Genomic DNA, 19905 nt, shown 5'->3' with positions numbered 1-19905 from the left:
CTAATTGGGAAGACTCTACAGAGAGCCAGCTGTGGTCTGTTTAGAGCTAGTACTACTCATGGTTGGACAGTTTTGATGCAGTGAATTTGGAATTAGGCTTAGTATGTGCTTTCATTGTGGAGGAAGGAAAGAGTATGTTTGTTTTAACAGTTGTCTAATTAAAGGGTAACCTGGGTAAAACAATTGTTCACTATACGTTCTGTTATGGAGAAAATGGCCATTTTTAATTTATGGTGAATTGGAGGTGCACATGTAACAACTAAGCAATTCAATATAGTAAGAAAAGCTTGGATATTGTAGATGGGTAAAACTATGGATATTAATATAAATTTGCATCACATTAAGCAATTGATTTTTTTTAATTAAAAAAAGTTCAGATGCAGTATTCCAAAGTCCGACTGCTATAAGATTTCACTAGCTTCTTTCATTCTGCTGGCACAATGCTCGTATAATTAATTATCTTTGCTGTATCAGTAACTAATGCAACAAGAATAGCTTTTTTAATATCCTCTTAGTTCTGCTCTATATTTATAATGAAAGTGGAAGAGCACTAAACATGTACAGCTCCTGGGTGCTTGAAGGTTTCAAAAAGCTCCACTGTTGCTAAAGAACTATAGGAGCAGATTTTTTTTTTTTGGAGCTTATCTTTGAAGAACTTTCTAAGTGCCTTTATTTGCTTTGTTTTGGTTTGGGTTTTCTTTTTTGTCAAATTGAAACCAATTTTCTATGGTCTCACCAGCATTATCAAGCCCCCAGAAGTCACAATCAAAACTTCCAAACTAAAGCAATTTATTAAACTGTCCCTATCCTTCTCCATGTCTGGCTTTCCTCCCAGCAGAATAAGGAATTGATGTGCCTTCTGGTCTCACAAAGGTACCTCATGTATAAGGTGACCACTTTAAAAGTAACCAGCAATATGTAATAGAGGAGGGGATACCAGAAAGAAGAGGACATATTCCTCAGTTTTAAAGAATTCTGCCTTGGGTTTTTCAGCAGTGTGTGTGCCTAAATTGCACTACATCTGAAAGGTCTCTCTATCACAATTCCAGTTGTAAAATGTACTTACAGATAGTTTGCCAAGTTGTGTTCTTGCAAAGTATGTGTTTCAAAGCCATGTGGGGTTGTGTCAAAGTAGTCATTGCCGATTCCACAAATAAAGCATTTGGTCTGAAAGCAAAAGTAGTGGTTACAGATGAATTTTAACTCAAAGACGCTGCTTGGTAACAATCTAGTTGAACAAGAGCAATGAAAAATGTATTGTGCTTCCTACCTCCATGTCTTCCCTCACTTGTTCTTGCTGGTCTCTTAATTCACCAAAAGCATCAATAATCAGACCTATTTAAAGTAGAAAAGTAGAAACACTTCAGCACTTAGCAATATTCGTATTGCAAGCAATGTCAGTTCTCCGGTGTCTAGAATTTAACATACTTATACATATAGGCACAATCTTGAGAGCAGAAAGACTTTTTTGTGCTTTACTGTAGTCCATTTAACCTTACACAAGCTCATCTCTTTTGTTGCCATGAATGAAATTAATTTTCACTCTCCTTCTCATGAAACTCTTATATCCCAAGTCTTGTTCAACAGACAGCTCTGCTCCCACAGCCCATCTTGGACAGTTTGTGAGTCTGCTTCACAGTTGAAGCATTACTCCTCCACTTTCAATGTTTTAAGAAAAGAATTGGATCATTCTGGGGACTGTGACATTTGCAACTTTTTCTCAGTATAGATGTGTTACATTTTTTCTTTGCCACCAGGTTGCCATAGAACAGTGCGTTTTTTTCCTTACAGCCTTAGAACAGTTTATGCAATGAGTGTTGAATGCTGCCCATCACTGAAGAGGGCTTTTGTTCGCTGTGAATCACAACTCCAAACCAATTAAATCTGCAAACCAGCCTCTAAAGAAAGGAGGAAATGGTTATGTGGCCATGCTGACTTTCTCCATGTCATTTACCATCTCCAATTGGAAAGTACCCATTCTCCAGTCAGCTGCGGTGATTACAGCTAAAAGTGGGAATAGTGTCTTCAGCAAGGCTCTTCCAAGTTTAAATGCTTAGTATAGGTGAACAGTGATCCTGCACAAGGTTCACCATTGCTGGATAGTTATAAAAATGTTCATAAACTCTGCAACCCCCCTAAGTTACATTCCTTGTGCTTTGACTTTGTCTAGTACTTGGGAAAAGGCATATTATGTATGATTTACTATAAAATTACAGTAATTTCACGATTATAAGCCGCACTGATTATAAGCCGCACTTCTGGGTTTCAGCAACTTTTTGGTTTTTGTCCATACATAAGCCGCACCTGATTATAAGCCGCATGTTACAATACAGAGTGTGATAAAAGGTATCTGTTCTATCACCATCTGTTGAGGGTGGGGGCAGTGATCCTTATCTCAATGGCAGATAATTTGCTAATGGGCCATCCATAGAAACCAGGCAGGGCATTGTTCTTTATCTTTTCACACCCCATCCTTCCTCCAGCCAGTCATTGTCTGCTAATGGCCCATTGAGTCCCACTGTGTGACTGATAAAATTACTGCATCCCATTGAAAGTTGCTCCAGCCAGGGGGAAGAGCCCAACATTTCTTACCAAGATAAAAACAGAGGTTTTGGGACACTAAGGTAGCCCCTTTCTCCACTGGACTCCAGAGGAAAACTGGATTTCTCCACATCACCACTGGACCTCCAGAGGGAAACTGCACCTTCTGCAGGAGCACTGCTCCAACTGAGCCACATCTGTCACTGCAAGGGGACTGCAATCACCATTTAATGGGACTGCTACCAACACCCTGCCTGACGGTGTCAGGTTGTACTCTGACTGTGTCAGGGTTTGGAGTTTGTTTCTTTGTAGTACTGTATTTCTATTTTAATTTCCCTAGAAAAGAACTGTTATTCCTAATTCCCATATTTTTGCCTGAAAGCCCCTTGATTTCAAAATTATAATAATTTGGAGAGAGGGGGTTTGCATTCTCCATTTCAAAGAGAAACTCCTGCCTTTCTCAGCAGACACCTGTCCTCCAAACTAAAACAGCAACTTTTCGTTCTTTGTCCATATATAAGCCGCACCTGATTATAAGCCGCACTTTGGGTTGGGACCAAAATTTCAGTCAAAATGGTGCGGCTTATAATCGTGAAATTACTGTACTACTTTCAGAATTAATGGTTTATAAACTCAGAAAAATGTCTTTCCAGCAATATTGCTAAATTTGCCTCAAACATAAATATGGTTTTCAATGATTAATTAATTTTGAACAATGTCTACAAAGGTAAGTGATGGTACCTTGAATAATGGCCAGTAGGATAACAATGACAAAGAAGAAAAATGTGATGTCAAAGACAATTCGGTACATTTCATAAGGGTCTCCAGCAGGATCCTCAATTTCATCTCCAATGCCACCACCAGCTCTTACACCTACATACATGTGGAACAGATAACACTAAAAAAGAGAGAGGAAAATTACAGATATATTTTCCATGAATTTTTCTTTTTTTCTTTTTTTTCTTTTTTTTAAAAAATTATTCTGCTATGCTAATTCTTGACAACTTATAGTAACAAGAACATACAATATCATTCCTCATGTATCAAACACACTGCACCAAAAGTCTGTTACTGTCTTAACTAATATGATTCCACCTTCAGGTACACTTACTAAGAGGGAGAGTCAGCATCAGCTGTCATTTGCTTCTCGCTCCCTGGGTCTTACTTTCAGACTGAGACTATTTGGGGGTATTTTTCTTGTATTTACTGTTACTATATTTGACTATATTCTACTCCTTATATTAATTCCTAAGGTTCTATCTAGCTCTGAATAAGCAGAGGGCATATTTTCAAGTCTTGCAGTGAAGTTTAGAAATGTAGAAAATGCTGCCATAGTTGAATATTCACAAGTAGATCTACCTGTGTGTAGGTAGTTTCTAGATAAATTATTTTGCAATACTAAATGTCCGATTTATGATATTGTAAATTAGTTGTGATCTGTGAAATGACGTTCATTTCAATGCAGAAGAAATCACTTTACAAAATATTGCCACATTTTTGAACATATAAACCTTAATTAAAAAATCTTTAATAATCTGTGTATTTAAACTCTGTAAGTATTTTGGAGTGGAATCTTCTGCAGGAGTGATAAACTACTGGCCCTGTATGATTGGCTACAGAATCTTGTAAACTACCTCAGCCACACAGTGTGGGTTAAAAACAATATCAGTATCTAAGCACAGTCAGTTTTCTGGAGTCACATTAGAGAGCATGGGTGTTAAATAACCTGGAGTTTTAGCAAACACTAAACATCTATTTTTATAATGCAATTTTGCTGATGACGTAAGATGCTAGTACTAATTTAATAATACTTAAAAATGTGGTCTAGAATTGATTTACCTCACTTGTTAGGGTAGTTTAAAATGTAGTACTGTTTTATTATTTTAATTATTCTACACCTATTTTATGACCAGGCCATAGTATTCAGCTCACAAAGTTTGGGCAGCTTTCATAATTTCTGTAATTTGCATATCTAACCTGCATGAGTGTTTAAAAGAATGTTCAAGAATAGGGAGGATCATTCTGTGAAGTCTATGATACACTTCTGTTCTGATGTATTTTATTCTGTCTTTGGTGTAAAATGCAGGACAGAGTTTCTGTTCCATGGGAGATATCAGCTGGCCCCAAACTCAGAATATTACATTTTTAATACCTGAATTTGTGTTTTCTGTATACAGAAAGAAAATCAAATCTTCTTCAGACATTAATATGTATCTGTAGAGTATATGTTATTTTGACAGAAATAACCATCAGTGGTGATGGGTAGAAATCAGATCTTAAATTGGTAATATAAGATTGTCACCCATAATAAGTTGCAGTTTCTACTTTCTCACCTTTGACTTCTTCATGACTAAATTGCTAATTTTAATTTTGGAGCAGGCTTTTATAACTAGTGCTAATAACATCACATAGTTCATATAACCTAAATAAGGATGAGAAGAGCTTGCACGCTTGTGAACTTTGGAGACAAATGGGGTTTCTTTGTTGTGATAACAGCTTCTTTTTGAAGTTCTGACCAGTTTGTCAATAAACTCCTTTTTTACTTGGAGGGTTTGCCATCCTCAGCTGTAAAAGCATTCTGGGACATCATAAACCACAGTATTTGGGATAAAAATTCAGAATACCTTCCTACATCTATTTGCTGTTGAGTTTAGACCTCTGGAGAATGCAGAGGGAATTTCAAGACTATTCGCTTTTCCAAAATGACATGTGTCAAGAAGAACCCAATGGATTTAACAACAAACACATCCCTCGTTACTTATCATTCTGTCTAAGGTATCCATTTGAGAATTCAGGATGATATTTGGGGCATGCAGGTGATGTTTTAGTTACCGTCATCATGTCATCACACTTCATGTCTGGTTCGTCTTCATCTTCACTTTTGTTGTAGAATTTGCGGAAGAAGTTGAAAGCCACCACTGTGTAAAGGTACACTACTACAGCGAGGAGTCCCACAGTAAGCACAAGCTGTGTGTGGAGACATGACATGAAAATAGGTTTCAATATAATTTTGTCAGAAGAGGCATGCCTGCTTGGTGCATTGCCTTAAATATTGAAAATGGGTCATATTGTATCTTTTCCAATAAACTAAAGACAGCAATTATGCGTGTCTCACCAAAGCAATTTTTTACACTTTTTAGTTTAAAAGCTTAATTATAGTAACTTGAAACATTGGATATACTATAAAAATTAAATAATAAAAATAAAATCCTTTAGATAATGTGACAATTTGAGCTGGGACTTATTAGGACTTATAAAGACTTATCATAATCTATTTTCTCTTCTGAAGCTGTTTTGCAAAACCATTCTTGAAATGGAGAGAAAACTTTTTAGAGAAGAATAAGTAATTTCCAGGTCCTGCCTGTAAGAAAATAAAATCATTAGGTGAAAAAGTTTAGCAGTTAATGAGACTAGTTTATGTTGTCTGTTGAAGTTGGTGTTAGACGATACAGTTCTGGAGAGCAGTTTACTGAAAGCTACATATTGTAAAAAATGCAACAACCAGTATTTACTGTTTTAAAAGAAACATAAGAGTATTGAAGGGCAAGCTGAACAATTATCACTATCTGCAGATCTGTCAGCATGCTCCCAAAGTGAACATTTCAATTCAGAAATCTGCAGCTGTCTTTCAGTGTTCATATTTAATAGCCAAAAAAGCAACAGGATTAGAAAAACTATTCATTGCTTGTTAAGAATGTAAAAGCCACGGTCTTGATTTAAAACAGTTTTGTCAAGTATGCTCAGTTTTGACTATTACAATTTAAAAAAATTCATAAAGAAGATACATAAATCAATATAGTCATTAAAACTAATGCGGAATTTGTGATCCAGAAGTAAAACAAATAGTATAAAATCAGAGATTTCATTTGTTTGTGTGATGATAACACGTCATCACCTTCTGTGGGTGTATTTTTATGCCTCTTCCAAAACATCATAGGATTTAAAATGTTTTGACAAATCTAGCAGGGCATAGGAGTGGGCTGAGAGTATGTTACTGCATTTGAGAAGGAATGGAATGTGTATGATTGAAATTGTATTTTGGGGAATTTAAATTTCTTAAATGTGAGTTTAAAACTAACCATACAGCTTGGTTTTTGTTGTTATGCGAGCTAGGAACATGGATTCTTTGGATATCAGAGCATGATTTCCTGCAGAAATTTTAACTGTTAGTTTTAGAAGTATGTTTTATTAGCCTGATTTTTGCATGACAAAGTGCTATAGAAGCATATTCTACAGTGCAGAATGCCCACACCTTTAAGCACATTCTTATTAGCCAGGTACTGAAATCTCAATACCCAGATCAATATTACTGCTGTAGCTAAGGAGGGATTATATATTCTTAATATTTATCACCAATCAGGTCATGATTGAGAATATAGAAGGTTAAGTAATAAGTCATATTCTTGTATATTTCTAAAATTGTACAACACTTCATCTGTCATCACTTGGTGGGTATAGATTGTTACAACTTCATAGGATTTAACATGTATCAAGTGTGCTGCAGAAGATATGATCAATCCTAGCATGATAAAAATTAATTGCATTCCATTATTTCCAGTACAACAAATATTTTTCCAGTAATTTTACAAAGTGCATTTAATTTCAAACCTTTGCATGTAGCACTAACCTGTTTGCCATTGTGAGTGACTGAAGACAAAATAGTTCGTAATGTCTTAAAACCCATAGCAATATCCAGCAGATGAGCAGCAAAGAAGAAATTGTTGTAGTGCCCAAGGATAGACATAGTTGTGTACCAAGCTAAGTATAAAAATGACTGCAGAGAAAGTGAAAAGTGGCAGAGGATTAGCAGGTGCTGATGTAGATTACTGGATCCAGAACATAGTGTTTTAAAATCACTCAAGTTGTTGTAGTAGGACACTTCGCCTATGTAGGGATTAAACAGCTCAAACTTCACCCAACTTTTGAGAATTGCCAGTGATGGAGGGGGACATCGCACTGCTTTGGCTCTTGAAAACACTGAGACCAGCCTCACTCAACAACCCCGAAAGCAGACATCACAAGGATGTGAAAAATCTGTGCATCCTGGCACTGGCAGGGTTATGGAAGGCAGGTGTTTCCTGATAGAGCAACCAATGATTGGTAGTGCTAATAACTTATTTGAAGATGAATGGTGCTCTGCTGAGCTAGCATGACTAGCCTGGGAACATGTGAATTCCAGTCAATCACTTTATGTTGCAAAAGCTCAGTCCCACTTTTCAACGGCAGGGATTTCTAGCACTCCCAGGGGTATGTGGAGATTTTTTACTTGAGTGGGAACACTGAGGCTGAACCAAAGAGGTTTGCCCACTGTCAGTGATATGCGCAAGTAACAATAATTATTAAGCTACCTTTTAAACCATTAATTTAAGAAATAATGTACTGTCGTAGCAGTTGTAACCATCTCTACAGTGCAGTATATAATTCTGATTAAAACATCCTTTAATCACAAGACAGAAAAAAATATTTTAACATAGCTCAGTAATGCAATATTATTTGTGTTTGTTTAAGATAAAAGCAGATGGTGGAGGACATACATGTTTAGAGTAAATCAAAGCATATTCTTGTAGGCTTACATACTCACATTATCAGTGAAAACAACTCCGAGCTTCCAAATGTGATATTTTGTATCAATGGAGCTTAGCCTAAGAAATACAAAATGTTTGAAATGCATAAATGTCAAAAATAAATATCGAAATCTATGTTTATAAACAGCAAATTTGTTTTGGCACTTCACATTTTTTTGCTGAAGGTGGTGATATAAATTAATTGTTCATTTTTTGAGTGATCTGGGTGCTTCATTTCTTAGAGGGTATTAATTAATTCTGAGCACCATAAAGAGTTTCTAAACCAACAAAACTGGTGCAACAATTTCAGGAAGAATAATACTGCCATATTCCAGCCTTAAAAAATTAAAATCCATGCCAAAAGTAGTGAAATGTGAAACACAAATTGCTTAAATTCAAGAGGTAAGTGTTCTGTCTAGTGTGAAATATTGCCAGAATAACCGAGAGGAAAGGTAATGCCTTCTGCAGTATTCTAAATATTTTATTAACCATTGGATGGTATGCAAAGGGAAATGTCTCTTGTTCATCTTACGTATTGAGAAAACCAACCCTTGTAGGAGCATAAATCACTTGGGACCAGGACATTTTCAAGTTCTCATCTTGACTGACTGACCAAGTCAAGAAAACATCGCTGAATCTGTACAAGACACCTGTTTTCTAGGTTAATTATCAATAATTCTTCTGTCCTTTGGTTGATAAACTCTGTTGTAAGATCTTTTAAATACTGCAATAATTATTTTTTAAAATTAAAGAATGGCCAGCTATATCAGTCAGCATAAATTTGCTGATTTTTTTTCTTATTTTTATAGCACAACTGTGTTTTAGAACAAACAAAAAGCTATTTTATTTTACTTCCTCACTAGGAAGACTTATCCATTTGAATTTTCCATGTTGAGAAAAACATCACAACAGTTTCAAAATGAAATCCATTTTTATCTTTGATGGTGAAGTTATACTAACACATCATTTGTCTGAGAAGTTCAGAAGTCCTACCATGACACAAGAGATGCCTCTTCTGGTTCACTCTCTTCCATTGGACTAAAATCAAGGGCACTTTTGTCCAAACCCAAAAGCTCTGCAATGCGCTCTGCTCCATATAAATCCCCGTACTTGTTAATAACCTAGAAAGGGAAGAAGAGAAGATTTTGCTCACAGAAACTCCTCAGTGACATTCATCTACTTTAGACCAGTAGTTGTCAGGAATTAAAAAATAAGTCCTTCACAGTTAGCACTACTAGTACAGTAAGAATTCCCAGGAAACCAGGGGAGCATGAAAAAGAAAAACAGAAGCATTAAAGGCTATTATCTGAAAGCTTATGTATAATTTGCTGTCATTTAAGTTGGCATGTTTTTTCTTTTTTTAGGGCAATGAGGGGGCTTTGTATCCTAAAGATGGCAATGATTGTAAATTAGACCTGCTGGCTGATTGACAGCACAAAGTTATTTCAAATGTCTGAGTCTAGGAAGGAAACCACAGCCTTCTGCCTTCCTCCCTCCTCCCACCTACGCCACAGCTGCCTGCTCACTGAGACATTTAACACAATGATTTCGATAAAAAAAATTCCACTTCTCAGATATTTCTGTATTTATTTGTACAGAAGCATATTATACAGATATCCAAATTAATGAAATAGTAGATTATTGCTCTGAAAAACATAATAGAAATATAAAAAGCCTACCTTCCGTTTCACAAATTTGTCCCAATAATTGTTAGGGAAGGACCTACATAGGTAAGGCAAGGATATTTCAAGTTATTTAAATTGTTAGGAGAAATGAAAAAAAACCCCAACAAAATAAAAGAGAAAATACTGTGTTCCTGATCACTGCAAATTTTGTTCACTCGATGCACTTCAGATTAGGAGAATGATTTCTATTCATGTGGACAACAGCTGTTATTAATTTGCTACGATATCATTTTCCCTCTCCACACCCCCTTTCTTTTTTCCATCCCCAAACATGACTGGCTACAAAAGGACAGCAGGCTAAATACTGTCACCTAATAAGCGTAACAATTCCATAACAGCAGGTTAGTCACTGTAACATCATTTATCTCCTAAATAAATACTTTATCAACCCTAGTCATAAAAATCAAACCACAGAATGATTATCAGAGAAAAATAAGAGAATCTTAAAGCATAAATAATGTTTAAGTTCATTGAATTACATTTCAAATAGAAGCTGAACACTTAAAAACCAGTCAACTGTTTACCAACAGAAAGTTTTAAAATATTAAACTTGCCAAGAAAATTCAAAATAATTTGCCAATATGTAGTATATATATATTTTTATATAGCAGTATCCAGGAAATGCTCATTCTAATAATCTTACTGTATACTTATATCCATTTTGAGGAATGCCAGTTAGCAGGAAATACTACAAAATTTAAGATTTTTCTCTCCTTATTTCCTGGAAATAACACTGAGTTGAGAAAATATGCAGTAATGTAAAAGAGAAAAATAACTACTTAAACTAAAGGACAGTATTCGTAAAATGAAGTAAGTGCTAGCACAAGAAAAATAAGATTCCAGAACAGTGTTCTGGTAGGATGTGAGGCAAATTTCCCAATGATTATGCTCCAACTTTTACCTTTCTGAATTGGAATTCTGAATTAAATTAATCTGGATAAAGACAAATGCTTATAGTGACTCAAATGGATGGTATATTCTAGTCAAATGCTCTGTATTATTTTTTTGCTTGATTTCTCAGGCTTTTAAGCAAAATATGTCGTAGCCTATCTCTTTTACCAAAAATATCCAATTATTTGTCAGGGTACATCTTTCACACTTTTAATTACTTTTTTCCAGTTATAGAAAGTACATTTCAGTTTATACAGAACACTTGATACTCTCCAGAAGTGGTTATGCTGATCTTTCAGTACTTGCACTAAACCTTGAGATTCAGTTAACATCTGAGGGAAGGATTAGCCTGCTTAAATTAGTACGAATCTTTTGTTTAATTTTAGTAAACTGTGCAATATGCTGAGAACAGACAGTACAGCATGTCATTAGGGATAAGTTGACAATATATTTCATTAATTCATGCTTTTTTTTTCTGAAGATAAACTTACTGGGTATCTAGATGGGTTGCTATCATTACTGAAAGAAACTGGTTGAAAAATAAGCAAGCTCTTCCGTTTCCCAATTACCTTCTGCTGTAACTTTAATAATACATGCTAGTCCATACTGCTGTATGAATTTAAGAAAAAGTCTTAAAAATTAGGTGTAGGACAAAAAAACATTCAAGAATTTCCAGTATTTTAGAAATTCTAATTATGGAAGCATAGATGGAAGGGACCTTAAAGATCATCTGGTTCCAGCCGCCTGCCATGGGCAGGGCCAGCTTCCACTAGACTGGGTTGCTCCAAGCCCCATCCAGCCTGGCATTGAACACTTCCAGGACTGGGGCATCCATAGCTTCTCTGGACAACCTGTTTAAGTGCCTCACCACTGTTAGGGTAAAGAACTTCTTTCTAATAGCTAATCTAAACCTACCAGTAAATTCTGAAAAACAGCCTGTAGTCAAGGCATTCTTTCTGTGGGAAAAGAGCTGACTTGCTGTGTTTGTCTGTGCCACTCCTACAAACTGCTGCAGCTTACTGAAACTCTCAGAATCAGTGTGTGACTACTACAGTATTTGCTAATGCCTACAACTTGACAAAAATTCCTGTCAGACCTACTCAAATTCTAGGAATGCTATTTTTCACTGGATTCACTCCTCTCATCACATGCAAATTTCTTTAACAAGGAATGGGAAAGAAAGGAAGGAGAATATTACTGTACAAGTGAAATAGAGTCACTGGAAAGGATGGAAGTTATCTTTTTAAAACTTTCTCAATAGAAACTAATGTGTGAAGTGTCTTGGAAAGACATTGTGAGGTAAAATACTTAATCCTTGCAAACCCTAGAAAATGAAAAGGATATGGAATGTATGTGTTATCATAGTATATATTAAATAAACAGATAATACAGGACTTCACATTAGAATCTACTAATGTAGCATCTAATATAAGGTGCAAAATGCCTTTCTTTTAGATGAACTAAGTGGCAGGTGAACAGGAAAGGTCAGTGGCTTTATGAGCTATAATATTTATAAGCATAGAGTAATTTAATTTTACTTACGGAGTATTTATAACAAGGCGATCCCATTGTCCTTTAATATCATCCTCAGTTGGTTGTTCAGTTATGTACAGCCCATCAAATTCCAGCTTTCTAGCTACCTCCTTTTCCCTCTTGAATACAACCAGAGGGACCTGTGAAAATGACAGCGGCCAGCTTTGTCATGGTTTTTGCATTTTTGGTTCTTTATAACACTAAAAATGTAAGACTAAACATCACACTCAAATCTCCCACAGGCAGATCAATGCCCAGGGAGCCTCTAAGCAGTGGCCACTGTGGCAGTCAAGGCCCAGCCCTCCCTCACACACTGCTTTTTATCATGAAGAAAAGTTAATTCCATTTCTGCTGGTCAGAATACAGGAGGAAAACCTCTACCTATTGAGCAGTGAGAATTTGTAAACAGCTGGGAGCAAACAAGTATTCCAGTATTAGCATCACCAGCCTTGGGACACAGCCAATGTTTAACAGGTTGGCAGTAAGATTAAGAACTTGCCTTTAAGCAGTAGTATCCGATCACACAGACAAAGGAGATGACAGTGTGGATGACTGCCAGTGCTCTGAGGGCGGGTGCCATGTAGCCAGTACTTTCTTCTAAAACAAAAAACACCATGCCCTCCTCCTCTTCCTCTTCAGCAAAAGAGTTCCAGAGATTAGAGTCTTCCTCTACTTCATCAAGTGGCTCTTCTGTCACCTGAGAAAAATTCAAGCACATTGAAAACAAAACAAACTTAAAAGCTTTCTCTACTCTAATGATACATGATTTTTGCAAAGCTGCTCAAAGAATGATAGATCATTAGCTTTACACGTTCTTCGTTTGCACAGCAGAAGTTTCCACATCATGGCATGTCACTGAAAATAAAATCTGGAAAAAGCAAATACAGACAGTTTACAAATCTCTCTAATAATCCCATAGCAAAACTAAAACAAATGAAAAAGTTATGCAAAAATTTGGAATTTCTTGGAAGAAGTAAGGAATGACAGGGTTATCTATTATGACTGAATTCAGGGGGTTTTTGTACTTTACATAGCTCCTGATTACTTGAGTTTAAAAAGAAGCAAAATTTTCATATAATCAGCTTATACACTGTTCATAACTTTTTATTTCATGACTCAGTTTAGAGCTTGCAAATTATATACAGTATTTCATCAGCTGACATACTGTCCTACATTCTTCCAGTGACTTTAAAAACCTGCCCTTTAAAATAAAATCCCTAGGCCTGCTTTTTTGACAGCTTTATCTGAAAGCTGAAGTCCTGTTCAGTCCTGTTTGACTCCCTCTGACCCTTTCTCATGTATGACAGATGGACTTGCACTGATAGACACGAACTTTTGTCCTTGCTCTGCAACAGAAGGGGTTGACACCAACGAGACTCAAAGAAAAGCAGAAGAGAATGGGGAGAAAAGGAGACAAAAAGACAAAAGCAGAATTCTACACATATATTTCAAGTCCATCTCCTCTAACCCTATGGGAAGGAAAGAGACAAAGAGGAGGCCCTAAACAGCCATGACATCTTTCTCCTGGAACGTGTACATACATTCTGCCCAGTTTCCAAGAGCTTTTTACATCTTTACCTGACCTGTCTCTGAGAAAATAATTGAGTTATAGGAGTTGCCTTTCAAGGTATTTGAGAACAGGACTCCATTATTTCTAGACTGAATGTTCAGCCAGCTGCTTTTGTTTTTGAAGTTTTTGGTTGTAAGTAACAGAATATGTAATAGAATATGTATTATTGGAAAATACAAGGTTCATCAGCTTATTATAACTTTCATTCTGTATCTAGGAGGGGAAAATCAAAAGGTCCAGAATTCAGGATGTAGATAAATCAGAACTCTTCTTCCAGACTTCAGATTTGTATGGAAAAGGGGCAGGAGGGTGGGGGGAAAGAGAGAAAGAAAGAGAGAAAGAAAGAGAGAAAGAAAGAGAGAAAGAAAGAGAGAAAGAAAGAGAGAAAGAAAGAAAGAAAGAAAGAAAGAAAGAAAGAAAGAAAGAAAGAAAGAAAGAAAGAAAGAAAGAAAGAAAGAAAGAAAGAAAGAAAGAAAGAAAGAAAGAAAGAAAGAAAGAAAGAAAGAAAGAAAGAAAGAGAAAAAAAAGAAAAAAAGGAATAAAAAAGAGGTTTTCATGGATGGGAATTCTCTTTATAAAATTCTAACCTGTTTAATGTATAAAGGTTGTGAAGATTCATGAAAAAAATTGGTGGAGGCTGCTGAAGATGCTCTATTCATCTCCTAACATCTTGAGAATAAATGAAAGAAAAATATTTCAACAGTGTTGACATTTGAATTATTTAAGTCAATTTCAATTTTCCCAGAACAAGACTGACAATTCAAACAATAACAGACTTACATGATTAAATTAAAAAGTGCCTAGAAAGTGAACTATAAAGGAGAAAATAAATAAATCTCTTTTCATTCAGTCTGAATGAAATAAAAATAGAATAGTTGCAAACATTAAATTATTGTATCTTCTGGTACTAACAAAAATATTCAAAGAAAAATGCTTAACCTTACCTTGTAAAATAGAAGAATAAAATTGATGGCAAACGCAACAAATAGAGCAAGGAACCTTAAATTGTAAAAATTTCTTGCCAAGTAGTGCTGAAAGTAAAAAACAAAAAGTAATTAAAGGTAACCTGTGGATAACATCAAAATAGGTAAAATAGATAGCAAGATTTTTACAACAGTAAATACACGATTGTGCTGCCTTCATACACCTGGTACAATAAGCAAGGACATTTCTTGGAAGCCTATTATCCCATTTCATGATAAATGGAATTTAAAATAATGGCTGTAAAATTATAAATCAGAGAAGACTGAAATAGAAGTACAGAAAGATATGTTAGAATACTGGAAAAAAGCTACTTGAGACTTTTCAGAGAATTCAACATTCCACTGTTTTATGACCAAAAAAAAAAATAGAAAGTAGAGTTAAAGATTCTAGAAGTTAGATTCTGAAAAATAGGAAGATCCTAAAAAGGAGTTCAAGAGGCTCATCTGTCCTGCTAGAAATTACACACAGAAACACTTAATTATATAACCCTACAAAGTATTGCAAAATCACAGGAGGCTGACTACAGGCAATCATCTGAACACTCATGCCAGTGTTCCCTTTACGATGACATTTCTCCCTTAAACATCAAAAAAGGGTTGTACAAAGAAAAATTCGATGAATAAAGAATTTAAGAGAAACTTACAAGCATCTTTATTTGATAAATTTCCAAAGCTTTGAAGAAGTTAGCCATAACAGCCTCTGGTTTTTCAATTTTTTGTCCATGCCTTCTCTTCTTTTTCTTCATTTTTCCCTCTTCTAGCTGCTCATTTTGCACTTCCTTTGCTTTATCTTGCTTCTCACCATCTTCCATGCTAGAAGAAATGTTAACTAAACAAAAAAATCTACCAAAATGTGAATGCATTCATCCTGAATGAATTTGAATTCGTAAAGTTTGCCTTTGAAATTTAGTTGTTATATTGTATGTAGCAGTAGAGGAATTTAGTTACTGACAACAAAAAAAAAAAAAAGAAAAAAAAAAAAGAAAGAAATAAAAGAGCTGGATTTGCATATATGTGACATAATGGTCAGGCATTAATATGATAGTTCTAAAGTCCTGAAGACCCCAGTAGCAGATAACTTTGGCAGATAATAGGAGAAAGATAAATTACTCTAAAGTAAATATTTTAAACATGAAGCAAAATAGAAAAAAAAGATGAAAAGAAAATTATGTATAGCTTCTGAATCTGTAAGAATCCCTTTTGTCTGCCTCTACAAATATTTTAATCTGTTAGTGCAATGTGGCTGCAGATCCAGGCAGACAGAATGCTTCTTAATTGGAGGATGCTGCTAAAGCAAGATAAATACTTTAAATATTGTTTAGGCAGTATCTATAGGATGACAGGAATGCATCTGCTGCTTCACAACTCAAAAACTGATAAAACAGCAGTAAGTAAAATAGTTGGGCTGGTTAAATATTGTGTTTTAATGATCCAGTATTGTTGCAGGAAAATTACAGTGGGAAGTAGGGAAAGCAGAAAACAGTAATGATAAATTGCAGAGGTTTTTAAAAGACTGCTAGTCATTTGTAAAGGAAGTTAAAGGAATTTTTATGGGAATTTTCAAAAAGACATGGCCACAGGTCTATATATGAATAATTGTCAAGGGCCACAAAAATCAGATTACCATTGCCTAGTGAAATGGTCTGCCCTCTTTTTAGTATATTTCCAATAGACTTAGTATATACCTCTTAGTATATTTTCAAAATTCTGGTGAGATAAAGTGTACATAAAGTTCTTTGAATACTGAGCATTTCTTACATTCTTTCTAGCCAAATTATTTAGCATTTGGAAGTACTAAGGATTTAAGCTGGAATTTTATAAAATTTACTTACTCAGCCTTCTCAGCTTCTGATTTTCTTTGTGTTCCAGCTTCTTTTGCAATTTCAGATATCTGCAAAAAGTATTTTAATTGTCAAAATGGTATCCATTCCAATAAAATTCTGGTAACTTTGGTTACTGTCTTCTAAGAAACAAAATAATTAATAATATTTTTATAGCACTTTGCATGTTTAAAGTGTTAGATTTTTTAAAATAGAGAGCTCAGGCTGTATTGTAACAGTGAAAATGGCAGGAATTTGTCTGATAGACATTTTCAGTATAGTATTATCAATACTCCAACTAGTCCAGTTGACTGAACAACTTGATTATACACAGTCACCAGGAAAATTATGTGTCCACCTGAGGATGAAGGTAACCACATCCAAATCATATCCTGGACACTAAAGTCACCCACAAAGATTCAGTGAAGTTACTGAATGTGCAAAATGAGCACCAGATCTCCCCTTTGCAAATATGAAACAAGAAACAACACATTAATGTTATCACAAAAAATCTGAAAAATATCTATGTAACTATCAGCTATTAAAAAACCCAATTATTTGGTCATGATAGAGTAATGCAACTGAAAAAAGACAAATACTTAACACAACTTTTACTTGCACAATGCTTTCTTCAAGCTGTTTATCTTAGCTGGGCTCATGGTTCATTAAACCTTTACTGACACACCAGACAAGTGTGTCTTTACAGCTTTCCCTTGAGATAAGGAAAACCCAGTACACAATTTTACAGATGGCTAACTGCAGCAAAGAAGCTGGGGGCTGGATATCAAACACCTTTAGGCTTGGTGTTATAAGATCTAAGTAAACTCATTGCAGATGGAGTTTGAATAGCTAAGCTTCAATGGAAGTCTAAGAGGTGCAGGCCCTGACGTTCCAGACTCACAAAGAAATCTAAAAGGCTGACATTTGTCTCCATTCCCTTTTGCAAAACCCTGTCTTAACTCTTAATCCTCTCCTGCATTCTCTTGAAGTGCTTTGACAGCAGTTATCTCTTTTTGGTTAATACATATATACAGTTTATGTAACTTCTTGCCACTACTCATCTGGATGCCTTTCTCTCACAAGTACTTGGGATGAGGATATAGGAAAGAATTTATTAAGTTGATCTTGCCTTGAGTATCTCACATATTATCTGTGGAACTTCACCTACTAAATGATGCAGGTGTAACTCTCACAAAGAGTCTCCCCTAAGATCTCAAGTTGGTGGAGGGAAATTGAGAGATCATTTGATGATGCCTGGTTCTTCTACAGGGTAGGGTGGTAGAATAATGAATAAATCACTATCCATCTTATCCTTATATGCTCTCTCAATTTTCTCTTTTCCAGGCTGAAGAGTCTTAACCTACTTAATTCCATACACAAGATTTGTTCCATATCGGGTTTTAACAGCTCATTGATCTTCACTGAATCCTTTCCAGTTTTATCACACTCTTTTTGAAATGAGGTAACTTGGTCTTCAAGACACAGATAAATTAATATTCATAAAGCATAATAATATGGGGGGTTTCCTCTCTTCCTTTCTTAACAATTCAAAATTTCAGTTTGCTTGACTGACATTATCATTGAACTGATACTGTTGTACAACTCAATTATATTCCCAAGATTTCATACCCAAACAGTAACAATGAGATCAAAATGAAGCATTTTACAGGTAAAATTATAACTTTTCCTCCTGTATTCATCACTTCTGATTTTTATCTGTTATTTTAAGGTTAGCTTCACAGTTAGCTCTTGATTTTATTGCTACCAGTAATTAGATTTATCAGCAAGCCGTTATGTCACTACCGCTTTTCTTTTCTAATTTGTGAACCCGCATAACTCTCAGCATAGATTCCTGTAGAACCTTATAGTAAAAGGCTCATCATATATGATTCCATTGATTATTTTGCAGTTTCTCTGGCTATATGGTGAATTTCACACTGACCTTATCAGTACACTTTCCCAGTACACAGACATGATTTTCTATTTCTTTCCATGTGTGTGAATTTTATCATTGCAGATGCCTGAAAAATACGCAGTGACTCCCTGAAGGGAATCTTTTGGTTCTTGCACTGCTGTTTCTGCTTCAAGCTCCACTTATTCTTTATATTCAATCCTCTAATCAGATTATTTGAGGCAGTTATATACACAATGTGAAATGAATAACAATTCTTGTAATTGTACTAGAATTAGTGCAAACATTGCTTTGGCAAGTTTCACTAGATAACATATTAGAGGTAAAAGCTGGATAAATTGCATAACTGAATTCGTGTTAATAACTCAAACTATCTGCAAAAATTAGAGCATTTTCATTGATAGTATCAAACGCATCTGTGAGAAATCTAGAAATCAAAGTAAAGCAAAGAGTATTCTAAAGTGTTTATTCAGATATGAATTGAAATATTTACTTCAACTATTGCAAAAAGTGTTAAAGTGTTTAATTATACCTGCCAAGATTCTTGCCCTAAAATAGTTATTTTTAGATACCAACCACATTATGTTTATGCTAAATGAGACAGGATTTTAATAGACTGTAGTTTTTGAGTCCTCACATAAAAATGATTTAATAAACAAGGAAAACAAGTGCAAAAAATTTAGTGCAATTTAGGCAAGAACCAAAATTTGGAGAAAAACATACAAATTAAGAGAAAGTAATGCACTAAAAAGTTGTACAGTTTAGATTTATCTTGAAAATATCTGAGAAGTATGTCATAAAGAGATGGGAAAAGATATTTTTTAATTACAAGTAGAAACAGAGCTGAGGTATAAAGTGCAACATAATGCTGTCTAAATATGATAAATAAATTTGAGTTTTGACATTTAGTTCTATCTATTCTCTTTAGTCTAACTGAGTGGAACAAAATATATTGTTTATAAACCAGAATAAAAGTAAAGAATAATTACATTATAAACATCAAATTAACAATAAATTCAGGCAAATATATTTCAAATAATAGGAAAAAAGGATACTGTATTGCATGTAAAGCATATAGAAGAAAGATATTAATGATAAGGCATTATTATGGAGATAATAAGTTGTAAAAGTACTTGAAGTATACTGTGAAAATATGAGGTATGCAGAATAAACCAGACCATAAATAATTTCAAGCAAAAAACTGTGCCTAGAAATTTGCTAGCAGTTTATGTTTTGAATAAAGTCCAAACAAACAGTAACAATTTGCTGCACTGAAACCTAAACACTGGGCTGAATTTTTCTACGACAGAATTTCCTGTTGGTTTTTAAATGAGTAGAGATTATAAAGTGTGTTCTTACTGATAATATATATTACATAATCAGTTAAATATAAAATAAATCTGGCA

The 19905-nt window shown here is 34.9% G+C and overlaps 1 protein-coding gene across 16 annotated transcripts in view; it reads right to left on the bottom strand.

Moving 5' to 3' along the window:
• RYR3 (ryanodine receptor 3) overlaps positions 1 to 19905 on the bottom strand; it is a 200352-nt gene that overhangs the window by 2254 nt on the left and 178193 nt on the right. For all 16 annotated transcript variants that reach the window (XM_033062284.2, XM_033062289.2, XM_033062285.2 and 13 more), the window contains 13 exons: positions 16600 to 16658; positions 15412 to 15580; positions 14729 to 14815; positions 12714 to 12911; positions 12224 to 12354; positions 9785 to 9827; positions 9099 to 9226; positions 8123 to 8183; positions 7169 to 7315; positions 5374 to 5508; positions 3283 to 3439; positions 1271 to 1335; positions 1067 to 1167 (listed from right to left, as the gene is read on the bottom strand). In XM_033062284.2, coding sequence (XP_032918175.1) covers positions 1067 to 1167; positions 1271 to 1335; positions 3283 to 3439; positions 5374 to 5508; positions 7169 to 7315; positions 8123 to 8183; positions 9099 to 9226; positions 9785 to 9827; positions 12224 to 12354; positions 12714 to 12911; positions 14729 to 14815; positions 15412 to 15580; positions 16600 to 16658 — 1481 coding nt within the window. The remainder of the gene's footprint in view (positions 1 to 1066; positions 1168 to 1270; positions 1336 to 3282; positions 3440 to 5373; positions 5509 to 7168; positions 7316 to 8122; positions 8184 to 9098; positions 9227 to 9784; positions 9828 to 12223; positions 12355 to 12713; positions 12912 to 14728; positions 14816 to 15411; positions 15581 to 16599; positions 16659 to 19905) is intronic.

This window comes from Catharus ustulatus, chromosome 6 (assembly GCF_009819885.2).
Source record: "Catharus ustulatus isolate bCatUst1 chromosome 6, bCatUst1.pri.v2, whole genome shotgun sequence".
Classification (NCBI taxonomy): domain Eukaryota; kingdom Metazoa; phylum Chordata; class Aves; order Passeriformes; family Turdidae; genus Catharus; species Catharus ustulatus.
Note: the sequence above shows the minus strand (reverse complement) of the source record. Positions and strands in the feature narration are given on the sequence as shown.